Raw genomic sequence first — 17476 nt, 5'->3', positions numbered from 1 at the left:
TCATATATTACTAGGTATGGCTATTGCATTGAGGAAATACAAACATTGGTATGTACGTAAATATTTTTATTATATGGTTTTTTATTGTGATAATTATGTGAGGGAATTTGAAGAGAGCATTTCAATCCCTGGTATGCCCAAAAGGTGGCGGTGTTGAGTTTTATACTGGTCCACAAGCGCACGCGGCGTGCTGTTGAATTTACAGTTTTTGCTTTTTCAAACATTTTCTTCAACATGAAGAACATAAGTTAGGCATATGTATGTTTAAAGACGTCAACAGTGCCTACTTTGTAAAATAAATGCATGAATATATACATTGCAGAAGTGCAAAAATTAACAAAGTTGCCTTATATTCCAAAGGAAAGTTTTTTTGTTTTTTGTTTTAAGTGATCCATAGTTTCAGAAATAAAACTAAGAAATGGGAATGGATCAATGGCATGCATGTTACTCTACCTTTCACCGAAACAACTGTCATTCATGCAAACAAGAGTAGAGAAAAGAGTTGGGACATTCTGCTGCCCAGCTGAGTGTCAGCTGACGGCCTTTGACAGTTGACACGGGAGGAGGGGGAAAAAGTTTTGTTTCTGTAGTCGACTAATATGCTAATTAGCCATTGGAGTGTGCGACCCCATTGGCTCGTCGTCCGAGACAATTTCCCACTTGCAGCCTGACGTCATGTGCGCTCCAAAGCTCTTAAACTCAACTGCTGTGTGATGCCTACTTCAAAAAATCGCTCCCGTGTCCAGCCTTCACTCGCTCGCCCGCCCGCTCGCTTGCAGCCGGCTGCTCCGGGTCGCGATGTCTCCGTGAGAAAAGGCGCGTGAAAAGTTGTTAAATGTTTGAAATACAACGCGCGCGCCGAGAAGGGACTCCGCTCCTCGTGTGCGCAACACCCGGCCGGTGTGTGTGCGCGACAGCCTGCGCTGAGCGACGGCCAAAGTAGTCCCAGCCAGGACGCATAGAAACTCTTCTTCGTGACGCTTTCGACAAACTCCCTCAAAGTGGCTCACGTTCTCGCCAACCAGCCCGGCGCGACGGCTGCTCTTCAGCCCGTCTGGAGGACTGTGAGCAGCAGTAGCAGCAGCAAGAGGATGGCATCAGAGCTGGCAATGAGCAACTCCGACCTGCCCACCAGTCCCCTGGCCATGGAATATGTTAATGACTTCGATCTGATGAAGTTTGAAGTGAAAAAGGAGCCGGTCGAGCCCGATCGCACCATCAGCCAGTGCAGCCGCCTCATCGCCGGGGGATCCTTGTCTTCCACGCCGATGAGCACGCCCTGTAGCTCTGTGCCCCCCTCCCCGAGCTTCTCGGCGCCCAGTCCGGGCTCGGGGAGCGAGCAGAAGACACACATAGAGGACTTCTACTGGATGTCCGGTTACCAACAGCAACTCAATCCAGAGGCGCTGGGCTTCAGCCCCGAGGACGCGGTCGAGGCGCTCATCAACAGCAGCCACCAGCTCCAGTCGTTCGATGGCTACGCCAGAGGCCAGCAGTTCGCAGGCGCAGCCGGCCCGGGAGGCGCCATGGCCGGGGAGGAGATGGGCTCAGCCGCGGCAGTAGTTTCGGCGGTCATCGCTGCGGCCGCCGCACAGAACGGGGGTCAGCACCACCACCACCATCACCACCACAACCACAACGGGTCCGGGGGAGGAGGAGGAGGCGGCGGAGGTGGCGGTCACCACCACCACCACCACCACCAGGCGCCGGGCGTCCAGTCCAACGGCGTCTCCGGGACAAATCACCACCCGCACATGCGCCTGGACGACCGCTTCTCAGACGAGCAGCTGGTCACCATGTCCGTGCGGGAGCTCAACCGGCAGCTGCGGGGGGTCAGCAAGGAAGAAGTGATCCGGCTCAAGCAGAAGAGGAGGACCCTCAAGAACCGAGGCTACGCGCAATCGTGTCGCTTCAAGCGCGTCCAGCAGCGGCACGTCCTGGAGGGCGAAAAGACGCAACTGGTGCAGCAGGTGGAGCACCTCAAGCAGGAGATCTCCAGGCTGGTCCGGGAGAGGGACGCGTACAAAGAAAAGTATGAGAAGCTCATCGGCAACGGCTTCAGAGAAAGTGGCTCGAGCAGCGACAACAACCCTTCATCTCCGGAATTTTTCATGTGAGTTTCCATACATTCGCGCAAAAAAAGAGAGAAAAAAAGAATCAATGAGTTACTCAGCCCCGCTTTAAAAGTTTCTGTTTGAACTTTTTTCTCCCTTTCCCCATTTTGGCGCAAATGCCCGATAAGAACAATTTTGTCTTTTTTTTTTTCTCCACCTTACACATTTTAAACAAGTTGTTGGTTTATACAGGGAGCGATGTGTTTGAGTTCACAGAACTCTCATCTTTTCTATTATAAATGACCCATTTGTCACAAGTTCTCAACTCTCATTAGATCATGCAATGTCTGATTTGGATCCAACTTGGTTCAGCGAGTGCACGCGTGCACTTAACTTGCCCTTTGACGTTTCTTTCTTTTCTTTTATTTTTTTTGTAAGTTTGACAACAGTGTGCAGATGCTTGTTAAAGTGCATTCATGTATTTGTTTTGTTTTATTTGCCAAACTTGGAGGATTGCCAGCCATTTCATGCATTTGCTTCTTAAGAGAATTTATGTTTTCATTTGTTCAGGGTTATTGAACAATTCTGCATGCTGGACATGTATGTTATCTCCTTTTTATTTCTCTGTGCTATGTCTTTTTTGTAATTGTTATTATTTTATGAGATGACTACAGCATGGCATTTTTTCATTTACGTCTCCTCACTTTTTTGGGACAGCTATACAAAAAAGTGACAGGACTTCCCCACCTGTGTACAGTGCGATGGCGTTTCAGCTGTGTTGAAGTGCACCACCACCCAACGTCTTTAGGGTGCAATGACTATGACAGAAGTGGATCCTGCATGGGGGGTGAAGGAAATATTTTTTAAAAAATGTTATTTAAATATTATTCCTCTGCATTCGACAAAAGATGAAAGTGTAATATAATTACAAAGTTTTATTATTTTAAGTTGAACAGACAAACAAAGGTGCCACCGTTTAAACCTGATACAGCTCATAGGCAAAAACATTCAGACTTGGTTTAAAGTGACTGGCTCGTGTCAAGTGGCTGCGGTGAGTAGGAGTGTACGGTATATTTGGAGCAAGAACTCCCTTTGCTATTGCTATTTTCAAAAAGCAAAATTCTTCAGCATTTGAGCTTGTAATGCTTTTAGAGGAGTTTTTGTGAAAGAAGTATTGTAAGTGCAGTGCACCAGACACTCTGGCCTGTCATGATGTAGGGAGTTAAGAACTCTTTTCCACAGTTACTTGGCCCATTTAGATATTTGTGACATGCAATACTTTCAATATCACTTCAGAAAAGTTAATTTAACAGACTCCATTTTTGCTAAGCAATAATTCTTAGAATTGATCATGTTTGGACAATGTTAGATGGTCAGGGATTGATACCCTGCATGTATAAAAAAGAAGAGGGAGCTCCTTATGAAAATATGTGAATTAATCTTACATCATACATCTAAATATATATATTTTGCTGTGCAAAATGATTTCACTCACTAACCATATGTGATGTTCATATGTGCTCGTTTTGTCTTTTCATACAATTAAATGATACGCAATAAATGTATAATTGCCTTCAATACGTTTCTCACTTTTTTTTTTAAACTGGCTCTCAGAATTTTCATTGTGATCTGAACAAACAAACAAAGCAGCACAAAAAGACGATTATTTTCTTCATGTATTGTTTTCCCAACCACCAAATAATTAGATTTTAGCAGCTTGTATACACCCCCAAATTATGAAGCAAAAAAAAGGAATGGGAACACAGTGCATGTTGAAATGATTAGAAGCAGATATGTCCTGCATGTAAACATTTCAACACATGGTACAGAACCACATACCGCATTGATTGATTCACGCAGTGGCCTCCATTGTTGTCCATTTATACAGTTGGCAGTTTGATTCAGATGTTTCCTATTCTCCAACCAGGCTGAAAAACACTTTCTATCAGTGCAAGTCAATTTGGAATTAGATTCACAGCAATGGAATTGGTCCATGAATCAAAACACGACTAAGAAAATAAACTTAGTTGCATATAAGTGTATTTTATATATTTTGATATTTTTTACTTTCAATTGCATGTTCCTGTCAATGAGTGTGTACGTCTAAGCAAGCATGTATGTGAGGACGTATTATTTTTTTAGACAAACGTGATATGTGCATGGAGCTTATTCACACTCGTGTCATGTTGCGTGTCGCTTGATCTGTTGTCAGATTATTTAGACAATATGTGTGTGCTGACGCTGTTATTTGTGAATCTTTCAATTCCACCCCACTTCATCCTGTTTGTCAGAGGGCCTGAATGTTGGCTCGGAGCAGAGTTCGAGTGCAAGGGGGTGGGGGGTGCAGGGAGGGGATGGTCATGTCATGTGAGAGAGTGCTGCAAATGGGCCAAGAACGGTGGGCAGAAGAAACACAGCTCTGTAATTTGCTCACTTTTGGGAGATTCCTCTAAAAAAAAATGAAGTATAAAAGTGACTCAACTTTTTTTCCTGGCAAGAACTTCTTTTTAAACTTCTGCAAGTTGTGGGTCAAAGAAAGTATAATGGCCATGATTTTTTCCATTGTTTCAGGACAATTAGGATAAATTGACAGACAGTAAGCCTTGAACATAATTGTGCAAACTTTGTGACCACTTTGCATCCTACTATAAAGACACCATTCCAAAGCTGCAAATGAGGCACTCACATTTTATCGTCAAATCACATCACTCATGGTAATGTGCAACACTTTGGGTCACTTTTGCCAACCAACGCATGCATGTCCACTTTTATTCCGGTGATTTCCTCTGAGGTGTATGCTGTTTTGCGCAGCCGACAGAGGGGAGAGACTGAGACAATAGTTGGGCTTGTGCTGAATTAAATGGTTTTGCTGATGATTAATAGTCGTGTGGCCCACTAGCTCCTGCGATGTAGAGATGATAAATCGAGAGCGGAGCTCCGTGCAGCTGTGCCGCTGTCGGGTTTTTGCATGCATGCACATGCTAGGCAAGTCACGGCCAAGCCGCTCTCCTTCTTCCTCACTGAATCTAATTACATCTATTTGATCAGAGACGCAGGGCTGCTATTTTCATATTTCGTTAAAGGAATGATTATATTTCGAATGGATTGATACTTGCTTACTTTTGTTCCCATTCGGAGAGCATATTTGCAAATGCAAAGGGAATCTTTCAAATAGTTGGGCTTTCTTTCATTTGTTTTACAGCCACATTTTTTTTTTTTTTTTTTTAGTGGCATGTAAAAAAATTACATTTGGGTTTCTGGTTAAGATGTCCTCTTCCAACTTTTTTTTTTTTTTTCCATTTTTATTGTTTCCTCATTGGCACACATTGAGCTAAACTAACAACATGCTTGCATATTTTGGGAACTGAAAACACACTCACAAATAAACATTCTTTCTGTTATTCCTCATGCCACGCTGACATTTCACTGTTTGGAGAATGATCTTGTTTACAAAAGCACCGCGCATGCTCATACAGAGATAAATCTGTGGCATGATATTGTGGTTTGGAGTCAACACGAGGGCAAAGTGTGGATGTAAAGTCTTTAAAAGCCTCAGAAGAAACTTGAGTAGTAGAAAATAATCTATTGTCTTGTTGCTCATGTGTGTCAATGGTTTTGTTTTTTTTGTTAATTGTGCATGAACATGCATGTACACTATAGGTGTGAACACGTGAGCATTTGTCGACTCATGTATGAGTGCTTGTACGGTATCACTTTGTCATCTTCAAGAGCCGAGGATGAGTAGAGGTCAAAAGGGACAGCGCACAAGGCTGCTTTCAAAGTCATTAGAGTAATCTCTACCCCAGGGGAGCCCACATTCATTTCCTCTGCCCAGAACTCACAGAATGGGATGGACGAGCACATCCGACATACAACACAACTCGGTCAGTTTGAAATGATTCGCTTTTTTTTCAAACCTATTTCCTGTTTTGTCTTAGACAAATTCTGTGAAGTAATAGTGACATCTTTGCATATGCAGTGGATATGAAAAGTATACCAGATCAGATCAGAAATCAGAAAACACACCCTTGTTCAAATGCCAGCATTTTGTGATATGAGAATATAGACAAAGATTAATCATTTATTATTTTCCTACTATTAATGTGACCTATGAAATGCATAACTCAATTGAAAAATATATATTTTTGAGAGCGGGAGTAAAAACATAAGTGACTGAGAAAATGGTTACACAAGTTAGCACACCCACTTAGAACGAGGACTGTGGGTGTATTTAAAACTCACCAGACATATTCAAACTCATAAATGGGAGTCAGCATATACCTACAACTATTTAGAATGCCTCAGAAAACCCCCAAATAAAGTCAAGATGTTCTAGTAGGTACCAAATACTATATCGGTCAGAATTATGACAAAAAGGTTTAGCTTTGGATTCATCAGACCATAACACGTTTGACCAAATGAGATAATACAAGAGTGTTTATGGAAAATGTAACTTCCGTCTTGCCACCCTACAGCCATAGACCGGACGTATAAAGACAGGAGATTGTTGTCACATAACCTAAATGGCCAGCGATTGCCAGAAATATCTGCAGCTCCTACAATGTTGCTGTTGGTCTCTTGGCAAATTCCCTGACCAGTTTCTTTCTCATCTTTTCATACATTTCAGAGGATTGTCTTGTTTTTGGGAACGTTTTGGACCATATTTTATGCACTTGATTATTATCTTCACTGTGTTCCCGTGATATTTATTGCCTTGGGAATTCGTTTGTACACTTCTCCTGATGTCCATTGGACAATGATATTAAAGACTACTAAAACATTTTGTGTATCCTGACTGACATTTAAAGAGTCTAAATGTCACGGGTAAATTCTGAATACAACCCTATTTTATTTATTTATTTATTTATTTATTTATTTATTTGATAAAATATTACATGTCGTAGGTCACATTAATGGTGGAACATTTTTTTAAATGATTTATCGTGGTCTTACTGTTGCATCACAAAAATCTGGCATTTCAAAAAGGGTGTGTAGATTTTTTTAAACATAATTATTTTTGTCCAAATTCCACTCTAATTCAATTTCTTCGACATTACTCGAATACAATTGTAACATGACGCATACTTGTTTTATTTTTATACCATTTTGAAGTTTTCAAAGTGTCTCAAATGGCTTTCACATCTAAGGATGGTATTTGCAGATTTTCAGCAGATGAGGAAGATAATGAAAATCCGGTCCCCTGTCATTCTATATGACTGAGATAGTGTGGAAACACTAAACTCCTTCAGAATTAAACTGACATCGGGGAGCCATTAAGGTGCTTATTCAATCCGAGAATGCTTTTGCTATTTCTATAAATCCCTCCTCCTTTTTTTTTTTGGAAGAGGGAAGTGACTGTGTTCTTCAAATAGACATTAAGCGGATACGTGTGGTGTCATTAGAGAGTTGTCCTTGAAAGACTGGCTGCAGGTTATGTTGGTAATGAGGTGCTCGGGACCTGTGCTGTGGTAATTTTATATGTCTGTAAATGGACCCAGACCAAGAGACGGTGACTTTTAAATAAATGCAACATCATCTCTCAGCAACCCCTTTGCACAAAATGGTGACTTGATAAAAATGTGTAGGAATAAAAAATATCAGACACAATCCATATTTGTTGCATAACGAATGTTCAGATGTTATGGGAATATCTATTTTTTTAAACCCAAAACAAAATTGAAATAATTAGTCCGTATTTTTCTGTTTGGAGTGGTCTCTCTTCCCCACCAGGCCTGTTGGGTTTCCCAGCACAGAGTTCCGCGCTCTAAGCTAACATTTCCACATAATATTTATTGAGCTGCTGAGTACCTGCTGCACACATCTGGTCTACTACATGAAAACAAAAGTGCCTCTCATGAATTGTCAACGTTAAAGGTCAGAAATATCAAGCATCACACTTCCTCTCTGCGAGATGAATGTAGTCCATTTTTTGAACAATTAATAGAGTAATTGAATTAGCTGAGCAGGTAAAAAGTATTTAGTCAACCCTGTGCAGCGACACACTGCTCGCTTAGATATTTCGTCTCTGGTGGTTACAGTGTTTTGATGCATGAGGCTCTTGCCTGTAAAGTCTATTTGCATGCAAATTTTTACATTTCCCTCTACATCAAACACTTACTGTGATCCATGTACTGTATTCAACCAGACAGACAAGGCGAGAGAGAATCTTGCTCAGAGTGGAACTATTTGTTTCTTTGTGATTGTGCGACGCGTTTATTTGTGTGTGTTTGACAGGCAGGCAGAGAATGACACATGCTGGAGGAAACTGAGGAATGAGAGCAAATGGCACAGTGTGTATTTACCTTGATAGTCATTTATCCTCTTCTGTGTTTTTTTTTCCCAATCTTATCTGCCTCTCTAGGTCATCCAGAAAATTCCTCCATCTGTGATTTCAAGCCCCATTCCTCCGCACCCTTGGTTCCCTGAGGTAAAAAAAATAAAAATAAAATAAAAAGGAGAATACCATCTTTCAGTCAGCTTTTTTGTTCTTTTTGAGTAACACAAACAGTCTTTAAAAAGTCAACATAAGTTGACAATCCTGGATAGCTTTGCCATGCTTGGTATTGCTAAACTCTTGCATGTAATAAATTGTTGCTAGAGTATTTTTTACCTAATGCCCACAGTGTCTCTTCCTATTTAAATTCCTTCCATGCTCATAATGTCTTAAAATCTGTGTATTGAAAATGTTGAATTTAATATGCACGTGAATGCACTCTGGGTAGACAACACATTTTGCAGACACAACATTTTTAGGAACCAAAATATTTAAAATAAAATATGATAATTGATTGTGTATCATCATTATTAGTTATGTTCATGTTTTTCTTTTCATAATTTGGTTAGAAATATTTGAATTCACTTTGAAATTATTCATTCCTGTGCAAAATGTTGGAAAACGGTTCACTTACAGTGAATGCAATTTTGCATGAATGCACTTGGTGATGCTGGTTGGTTTCTTCTCATTTTTAGGCTTTTGTAGCGTGTTTGCTTTAGTTTGTATGCGCACACTAGTCAAGCGCACACTCAGATGACAATGCTCGCACACTCAAAGCCAGTTCATAAGAGACTACCGGTAGAATTTTGGAATGGAAAGGGCAGAGTGGCTTACACACAATCCTGAGCTCTACCCCAATGAAGTCATGTGGGATCATATTGGGTGCGCTGCACGCGCCATGAGTTGCCAATCTTTTAGCTCCTCTTCTTCCAAAAAAGTAACTAGTAACAAGTTCAACAACCTTATCTGGTGTTAGTAGATACGTTTGGAGACTCCCTGCCAGCTGCAGTGGAAGCTGGAGGTATTCATCCCTGCGAACACAATCGTGTGCAAAGCTGCCGCTGGCTTATTGTCCTTGTGATTCTCACTTGACGAGTCAGCATTTCAGCACCAACCCGCCAAATTACACTTGTCAATTTAGTATGTGGATCTACGTATTTATGTGGCATGTGTTGGGGACACGTCTTCAAACTCCAACAACCCCCTTACCACATCCACAACTTGATTGAACAATCATGGATTTGCTGTTTGGCAAACTCATGCACAAGCACCCATACTGCATGTTTCAGGCAATGAAGTACCAACATGGCTTTTACATAACAGCCTCACACCAAAATAAATTAATAGGATTGCTTAAAATCAAACCTTCAGGATGTGCCTGATCATATCATTTGGAGGATGAAAGAAACTTTGCATTTCAATGTTGATTCTGGCTTTACAATTTGGTGTTATAGGTTTTATGTGTTGGGTTATTTGCTTGATTGTGTCTAAGTGGGCCATGTGGTGTATGATTCGAAGCTGGCCTTTTTCCAGATCTACTTTACTTCAAAATGGAGATAGGACAAAAGCCATCAGGAGAGACAAGGACAAATCTTGTATAGATGAAATGTTTTAAGTGATGCCCCCCCCCTTCCACACGTCACCACTGTGAGTTAGGTGCCCTCTGCTCGCGGCTGAGAAGTGGCGGGGATAAACAATGCCAAAGGAACGGATGTTAAACAAATTAAAGTGGAAAACTATGAGGATGTCTATCTCAGGCGGCCTCGTAAATCTCTGCTCACTGGCAGTATCGACGCTCGCTGCTGATGCGGCGAAGCGAAGAGAGGCCGCGTACGGTGTGGTCTGTTCTTAGCGGTAACCATGCAAGAGGTGTGTCTTTACTTTATGCAAATCCCAGTATATGAGGAGAGGGGAGAGCCTTTGAGCAGTCTGACCACGTAGCTCCAGGGGGACAAGCTGAGTGATGGAGATGGAGAGCCAGGTCTCGGTGTCCTTGCCTGCGGAAAGTGTGTCTGACTCCGGCCAGGACTTCGTAGATGTCACCAAAATCACTGCAACTCGACTTAAGCCAAGCAGGATTGTGAGTGAGTTCGATTTTGAGATGATAACCTTAAATAACCCCACCAACTGTCCAGTATGTGATACGAAAGTAGATACAGCAGACAAAGAAATGCTAGAGTTCAGAGTCCCACGAGAGCTAAGGACCCAGGAAATGCTGACACAGATAAAACACCAGGTGTGCGTGTATATATATACGTATATAAGTGTATCAGTGTGTGAAAAAAAAGTGAGATGAATGTGTGCAAATATAGATTCCAGCCGGCTGGTGTGTGATCACATAAGCATTCTATAAAGGGCTAACTCAAGCCGAGCTGACGTCAACAAAATAACTGCAGGGGTCCAATTGCTGCTTCACCTCACATCATCTGTGTTGCACTTCAACACGCTAAAAAAGCCACCTGACATCAACTGGGAATTACAGCATTTAGATGCTCCACTTTCTGTGTGCAAATAGTTAATCAGACCATATAGTATAGTACAAACTCTAACGTGCTTCAAAAGCTTTCAGAACGTTTGTTTCCAACCGCACCACCAGCACACTTGAAATAAATAAACAAATAAATAAATAAATAAATAAATAAATAAATAAATAAATAATATAATATAATGTGTAGGGTGAGGGGTGTTGTTGCAGTCTCCAACTGCCCACTTCACTTTACATCCTGTGCAAGTGGAGATCTACGTAAACATGTTTGGCGCATGCTGCTTTTCTCCACGTACTTCAGTGCCTGAATGTGCCTATCTACGAAAATACCAAAAGAAAGAAAACTCCACCCATGCACACTATTGGAATGCACTTTAGGCTAGACTTGTGCTGGGCACAAAATATATTGATAGTTCCCTTTCCTTCTTTAGAACGAACATATTCTTACAAGATAAGCTAACATCACACAAGCCAAAATAAAAAAAAAGCAAATTAGCCATCAATCTTTTTCACCAACCAAAACTTGTTTGCTGCCATTTTCACTTTCTCGCAAACTCATTTATTGAAGCTGACCAGCCAATTAGACCTCTGCTGCCAAATAAACAGGTCCAATCGGCTGGAAAAGCACACCACTCAGACCACTAATCGATGAGCACTGGCCGACCCCTGGCTTGCCTGTGTTTCACTCAAATTGACCTGGCTGCAAAAAAAATGGTTCTTACCTGTCACATTTACACAAAATGAACCTATTTCCCTTTCCTATCGTTTCTGTCCTCACGCCAATGTTTTGCCCATCTTAACAGTTGGTTCACGTCAGTCACACATGCTCAGAGCTGTATATAGTTACAGACAGACTCCCGTATCACAGTAAGGTCTATTTCTGGGTCCCAGGATGTTGCTCTCCGCAATGGAGGGCAGGTGACATCGATCCAGATTGACCTCGTATGTGGAGGGGAAAATTAATGAGACAGACGAAGGTGCAGAGGCCTGAGAGAGACAGAAAGGGCATAGGCAGAAATACATAAACAACCTTCTGGATGATTACTCCACGACTGGGTGTGATCCCTCCTTACCCCATTCCACCTCCTTCTCAGGTGGAAGAGAGAAACCGGACACTTCTAAGGAGTTCACTATTTTTAGGGCTGATGTCCAAAAGTTAAAAATAAAGAGAACAGTGTACAGTGAGCAGTTTGCGTCATTACCACGGATCAGGCACACGTATCAGTTTGAGCTTTGAAGGAGCCAAACCGGGGGTACGCGGGGATCCGTTTGCACGTGAAGTGGTGCCAGATTTAGTGTAGCCTGCTCGGGCAGCGCTCCACTCTGCTAATTATTTCCCTGTTCTCAGCAAGGAGCGCCTCTTTCTCGCAGACAAGGGAAGCTCGGCAGTAAGTGCTTAGTCAGCCGACTTTGTGTTTGAGATACTGTTGGGTCTCTGGTGGACTGTCAGGGAGGCGGAGCAGCCTGGTACTTTGGGGAGAGGGCATCATCACCCATCAGTGAAGGGGCGAGGAGTAAAATGCTGTGGTTGGGGACATTTTTTGTCAGCACAGGCCTGATTTAGTTGCTTCCTATTGGGGTTCTAAAGAACATAGCACTTAAAAAAGAAGCGATTGAAAATGCTTTAATCAATAAAAATATTAGCTACTTGAAATATGAGTGGCCCAGAGATATAAATGTTTGGCTTTTTTGGCCTCAATTTGCAAGTGAAAATTTGATAGCGAAGCACTGTATGAATGGCACATCCTTTCAAATCAACGATGTGTTTACGGTGTGGTCACGGAACAGGTTAGAAAATGCTCGCAAGGAACCACTGTAAAGGAATGACGAACCAAAACAATGCAGAAACTGAAGACGGTTCAACAAAGTCGCACATAATAGAAAATAAATTAGCAAAATATCAAATAATCTAATGAAAGATTTGACGAGAAAAATCTACGTTGAACTGAAAGGCAGTCTTCTAAATTCATTCATATAAATGTCTCAACCATATTCCGTCCAAACACTTCTTTCACCATGACCTGTTCTTCCTCCCTAACAATTGTCTTACTTATTTCTTCCATCTCAAAATCAAGTTCACTTCTGCCCTGTGCACACCACATTGCACCTGCTTGCCTATGCTCCCTCTCCCATTACACACGTCCCCCCACCACCACCACATACACACACACCTTCTCCACTTCCATTCTCCCCCTCGTTAGCTTGATGAATGGCTTCACTGCAGGGAAAGTGCTGATTTTCATCCCTCTGTCTGATTTCTGCTGGCTGTTATTAATTTCAAACACTCAGAGAAAAGCAAGCGAGTCGATAAATAAGGAAATGAACACACTTCATCCTGCCATGCCATAACATTCGCAGTCAGTCACCCTCTGCAGATGCTAAGCCTGCATTTCGAGAGTTCAGATCCACGCTTGAATCACTACAGTCTTCAATATTTTTATTTCTAAAAAAACAACACCCAAAAAAGTATTTTGCAGCTGCATAATCGCTCAGATTTTTGGAGGGAAAAAATATAAATAATTTGAACCACCCACAAAATCCGACTGAAACAAAATGAAGAATAGAAGCACTTCAGATGGGTATGTTTTAAATTTATATATGCAAAGATGTTGAAAATGGGGGGGGGGGGGGGGGGGGGGCGGTAACATGGCAAGAGCAGCCAAATAATGATACAAAAATAAATGTTCAACTCCATTTTCACCCAGGCAATTATAAGTGATTAGTCATACAGTGACAAACAAACAATAACACCGTCAGAGACAGTGCATTATCTTTCTTCCAGATGGAAAGAATGTTGCATTTTGTGTTGGTAGTTAATTAAAATCTTGAAGCGAATTTCAATAAGCCGAATTGGCCCAGGTACTAAAACCTCAAATATTAGAAAAGGGAAAATATAAACAGGTCTGTTGCATTTTCAGTTAATATACAGAGACTTGAACACATATTAAAACATATCATTGTGGTTTATTATTCCCTGGGCAAGATGAAACAATCATAATAATAAACAGATAATTCTTTCGAGGAGGGGAACACAACATAAATATTAGATGAGAGAAGGCTGACAAGGAAGACAGAATGGACAGAATAGAAAATAGGAAGAGCGGAGGAAAGGAAGGAGGCGTGGAAAGGGGGGTAAGAAGTGTGGAAAGGAAAGAAAAGGAACAGTGAGGAGAGAAAAGTGGAGGAGATTGACGGGAATGAGAAAATGAAAAAAGGGAGTCGAGGCGAGCTTGTAGTGCAGCGGAGCGCCTGCGAGTCTGCTGCGAGGCTGTGCGAGTGTCAACAGAACAATTGTATTTACAAGGCCGAGTTGCTCTTTTTGTTAACTTTTAAGCCTGGCGCTGAGTCGGAGGAGTGCGGAGAGTAAATATTTGCATCGCTCAATTTCTGTCATATTTCTGGTTAACGAGCCAGTCAATGTTCACGTTGTGGTTTTATCAGTACAGTCTGGACAGTGTCAGCCTGAAGAGAAAATGTCTACTGAGGAGGCGGACAAGTTGGGAGGGTGTATGGTGGTCACGCTGGAGATGATATTGCATGCACGAAAATGGACAGACTTGCTTTGTACTTTTCATTTGAATGTCATAAAAAAGTTGGAAGCAAATATTTACACAACACAACCTCCATAAAAGATATAACCAGGGAATTAACGAATGACTTGTTCTCTACGCTATCATAATGTGCCAATTACTAATGCTTGACGATCCCTTGAGTGATCAAGATATCAAACACTAATGCAATTCCAAGTTTTGATGAACACAGTGGAGGCATACAAACTCTTATTTTGTTGCCACGTCTCTTGATAGTAACCTTAATAGTCCTCCTTCCCAGTGGCACACTGCAGTTACAAACACTCACCTTCGATGGCTGTAATGAGATGTCTGTGCAGTTTGTGTATGCGAGTGTGTACGTGTGTGTGTGGCTCTGTTTGCCTGCTTGAGAAAGATGTTAGCGATCCTCATGGCCCTGTTTATCTCCACCCTTGTGTCGGAGTAGAGGGAGGTCAGAGGCAGGGCTGCCTGGATCCTCCTCCGTTCCCACAGCTGCTGTCTCACAAGCACAGTGGCCACAGGAGGATGAAAAGACTATGGATTTTTTTTTTTCACCCCTTCTTCTCCCTACACTCACCAGGAGGAAAGATTACACATAAGATGAAAGCAAAGCAGCTTTAAGCCCAACATTAGATGTAACCGACCTGAGCAAGTGCACACACACACACACACACACACACACACACACACACACACACGCACACACACACACACACACACACACACACACGCACAGACACACAGACACACACACACACACACACACAATATGTGTAATTATAGTCATGTTTATTTTGACAATGAACTGGCAGTGGCAATAAACAAATTAAATTGTTCACTTGCAAAACTGCTGTGTGTTGTGGAGAAAGTGAAGTCCTTTGCCACCATACTACATAACAGTAGTGTGTCAATAATTTACTCATAAGTCAAAGCAGAAAATTGGCCAAATGATGACTCTTGAAAACTTCATAAATTGGGTCACTTGCATTTCAAGGAACAAACGTCAATCAGTAAAGTTATGCAACCACTTTTTTTTCTATCAATACAAAATTTCAGCCTTTTGAGAATATGAACCAGAATATCAGAATTGTTTTTTTCAAAGAATGATGATCATGTTACACTGCATCAATTGTGAGGTTTGCTAATTCATACTTCATTCTGGTGCCCAGAGAGTGAGGGCAACTTTCCAGTAAACATAAGGCCTACGCCATGACACGAGAAGGACACAGTATCTTTGCCATAGACAACCCTTTCACATATGGAGTGGTCAAGGTTACACACACACACACACACACACACACGCACGCACGCACGCACGCACGCACGCACGCACGCGCGCGCGCACACGCAGGCACGCACGCACGCGCACGCACGCACACACATTTTTAATTGGCAGAAAATACATATACTATTGAACTATTACCATACTATAATACTATTGCCAGTCAGAAAGTATATCTTGAAAAACATCCAATTTGTGAAGTCCTTTCCCAAATGTTTCAAGTCAGTTAATGCCGTACCAATCACAAGGCCTCTCTGAGATGACACACCTTGGCAGCATCTCGAACTCGCACCGCGTGTGCTGTAAATAGCCAGAGTGCGCAGAGCATCTCTGCTGTGTTTGGACCTATTTTAGAGCTGACACAGGAAACACGGCCATCCTGACAGTCACCCTGCCAACCGGTACTGCACACAGCAGCCCCGGAACCTTCTGTCAAGCGCGCATACATACGTACGCGCATTCACACAAATGGCTGCTATTTTTCACCTATCATGCCATTTATTAACTTTCCAGCACATCATCCGTATAGCAAACTTCCAGGGATCATTTATTTTGCTGCATCTTCTCTCGTCTCACAGTTCGACTTTGTTATTCCACAAACATTCTTTGGAAAGACATGCACCCCGCAGTGCCTCTTGGTGTCCACTACTCATCCACATATCTCTGCATCAAAAAAATCACGCATGCCCAGGGGTGATTTTATATCCGTGACAGCTAAAAAGAAGCGTACTATTTGTGTCGAAAGCATCTGCCTAGTAAGCAAAAGGTAAGCAATGGTTCACTTGAGCAGAGAGCTCAATTACTCACAACACTGATTTTTGCTTTTTGCTGCTCGGGACAGCTGGAGGGCTCGTGCTGATTGGACAGTTAATTTGGATCTAATTGAATTATTGTTTCTTTACTGGTCGGTATTTTTGGTGTGAGTCGATAATTCATTAACCTGCGAAACATTTTGGTGAAATTAAGTGAGGCTGCACGAGGAGGCTCATTTAAGCATAAAGACATAAACATGGCTTCAAACACTTCCTCAGCAGCCTCTCATATTTGAGCTGGAAGATAAATGTTGCAGGCTTCTTCTGCTTCCCTGTGTAATTATGTGCGTGGTGATGTGCTTTTACAGGCTGCCTAACAGTCGGAAATGATCTCCTGGAAATGAACTCCAATTAATTGTGACACTTTGCAGGCACATGAGTATGTGCAGAAAAACTATAATGACGCTTAACGCGAAATTGGCTCCGGCTGAAATATTTCATAAACTCTATTTTGAGTTTGAACTACTGTACCTTATATGATTCTGACAGCTTGTTCCGAGAAAGCAGTACCTCGCCAAAAAAATAAAAAAATAAATGTAATACACGCAGGGAGACAGATGGCAGGAATGTCACACTGACCAGGTACAATGATGAGAATTTTTGTACAGGTTACATTGTGACTGAGGAGCTTCAACTGTTAGTCGTCATCATAAACCAGAAATGTTATTTTTTTGTAAAAGCAAAGTCAATAAAAAGAAACGAAGAGACCTTTAGGTCTTTTAAGGTCAGTGACATGCCACGGCTGATACCTTTTGTTGCACATATTCTGATGAGTTGGCATTTTTTGCAGAATAGCACCTTCTGTTTTACGAGGACAGGGCATTATGGCTGAATCTATGAAGGCCAAATCTATTGTCCAGACACAATCCGTTCATGAATTACACTTTTCCAAAAGAAGTGATCTCCTTAAATGGATATTTGTGACAAAGTTTAAGACACAAGTGGTGCTTTTGCAAGCTGGCAAATTGTTGCCTATTAATTTATTATTCTTTAAAAAAAATGTGAATGCTAAATATTT

The 17476-nt window shown here is 41.9% G+C and overlaps 1 protein-coding gene and 1 long non-coding RNA gene across 2 annotated transcripts in view; one reads left to right on the top strand and one right to left on the bottom strand.

Moving 5' to 3' along the window:
• The first annotated feature begins 422 nt into the window (after positions 1-422).
• Positions 423-17476, top strand: part of mafa (MAF bZIP transcription factor a) — a 53517-nt gene continuing 36463 nt past the window's right edge. Inside the window, exons 1-2 of the mRNA XM_049717986.2 lie at positions 423-2113; positions 8416-8481. Of these exons, the coding sequence (XP_049573943.1) occupies positions 1092-2113; positions 8416-8443 (1050 nt within the window). The 5' untranslated portion in view covers positions 423-1091 and the 3' untranslated portion in view covers positions 8444-8481. The remainder of the gene's footprint in view (positions 2114-8415; positions 8482-17476) is intronic.
• Positions 3533-17476, bottom strand: part of LOC125967191 (uncharacterized) — a 49184-nt gene continuing 35240 nt past the window's right edge. The window contains exons 2-3 of the long non-coding RNA XR_007480679.1: positions 8357-8476; positions 3533-3982 (exon numbers count right to left, since the gene is read on the bottom strand). This is a non-coding gene — a long non-coding RNA (uncharacterized lncRNA). The remainder of the gene's footprint in view (positions 3983-8356; positions 8477-17476) is intronic.

The sequence above is a fragment of the Syngnathus scovelli genome, chromosome 4 (genome assembly GCF_024217435.2).
Source record: "Syngnathus scovelli strain Florida chromosome 4, RoL_Ssco_1.2, whole genome shotgun sequence".
In the NCBI taxonomy this organism is placed as follows: Eukaryota; Metazoa; Chordata; class Actinopteri; order Syngnathiformes; family Syngnathidae; genus Syngnathus; species Syngnathus scovelli.
This window is presented reverse-complemented; position numbering and strand designations above follow the sequence as displayed.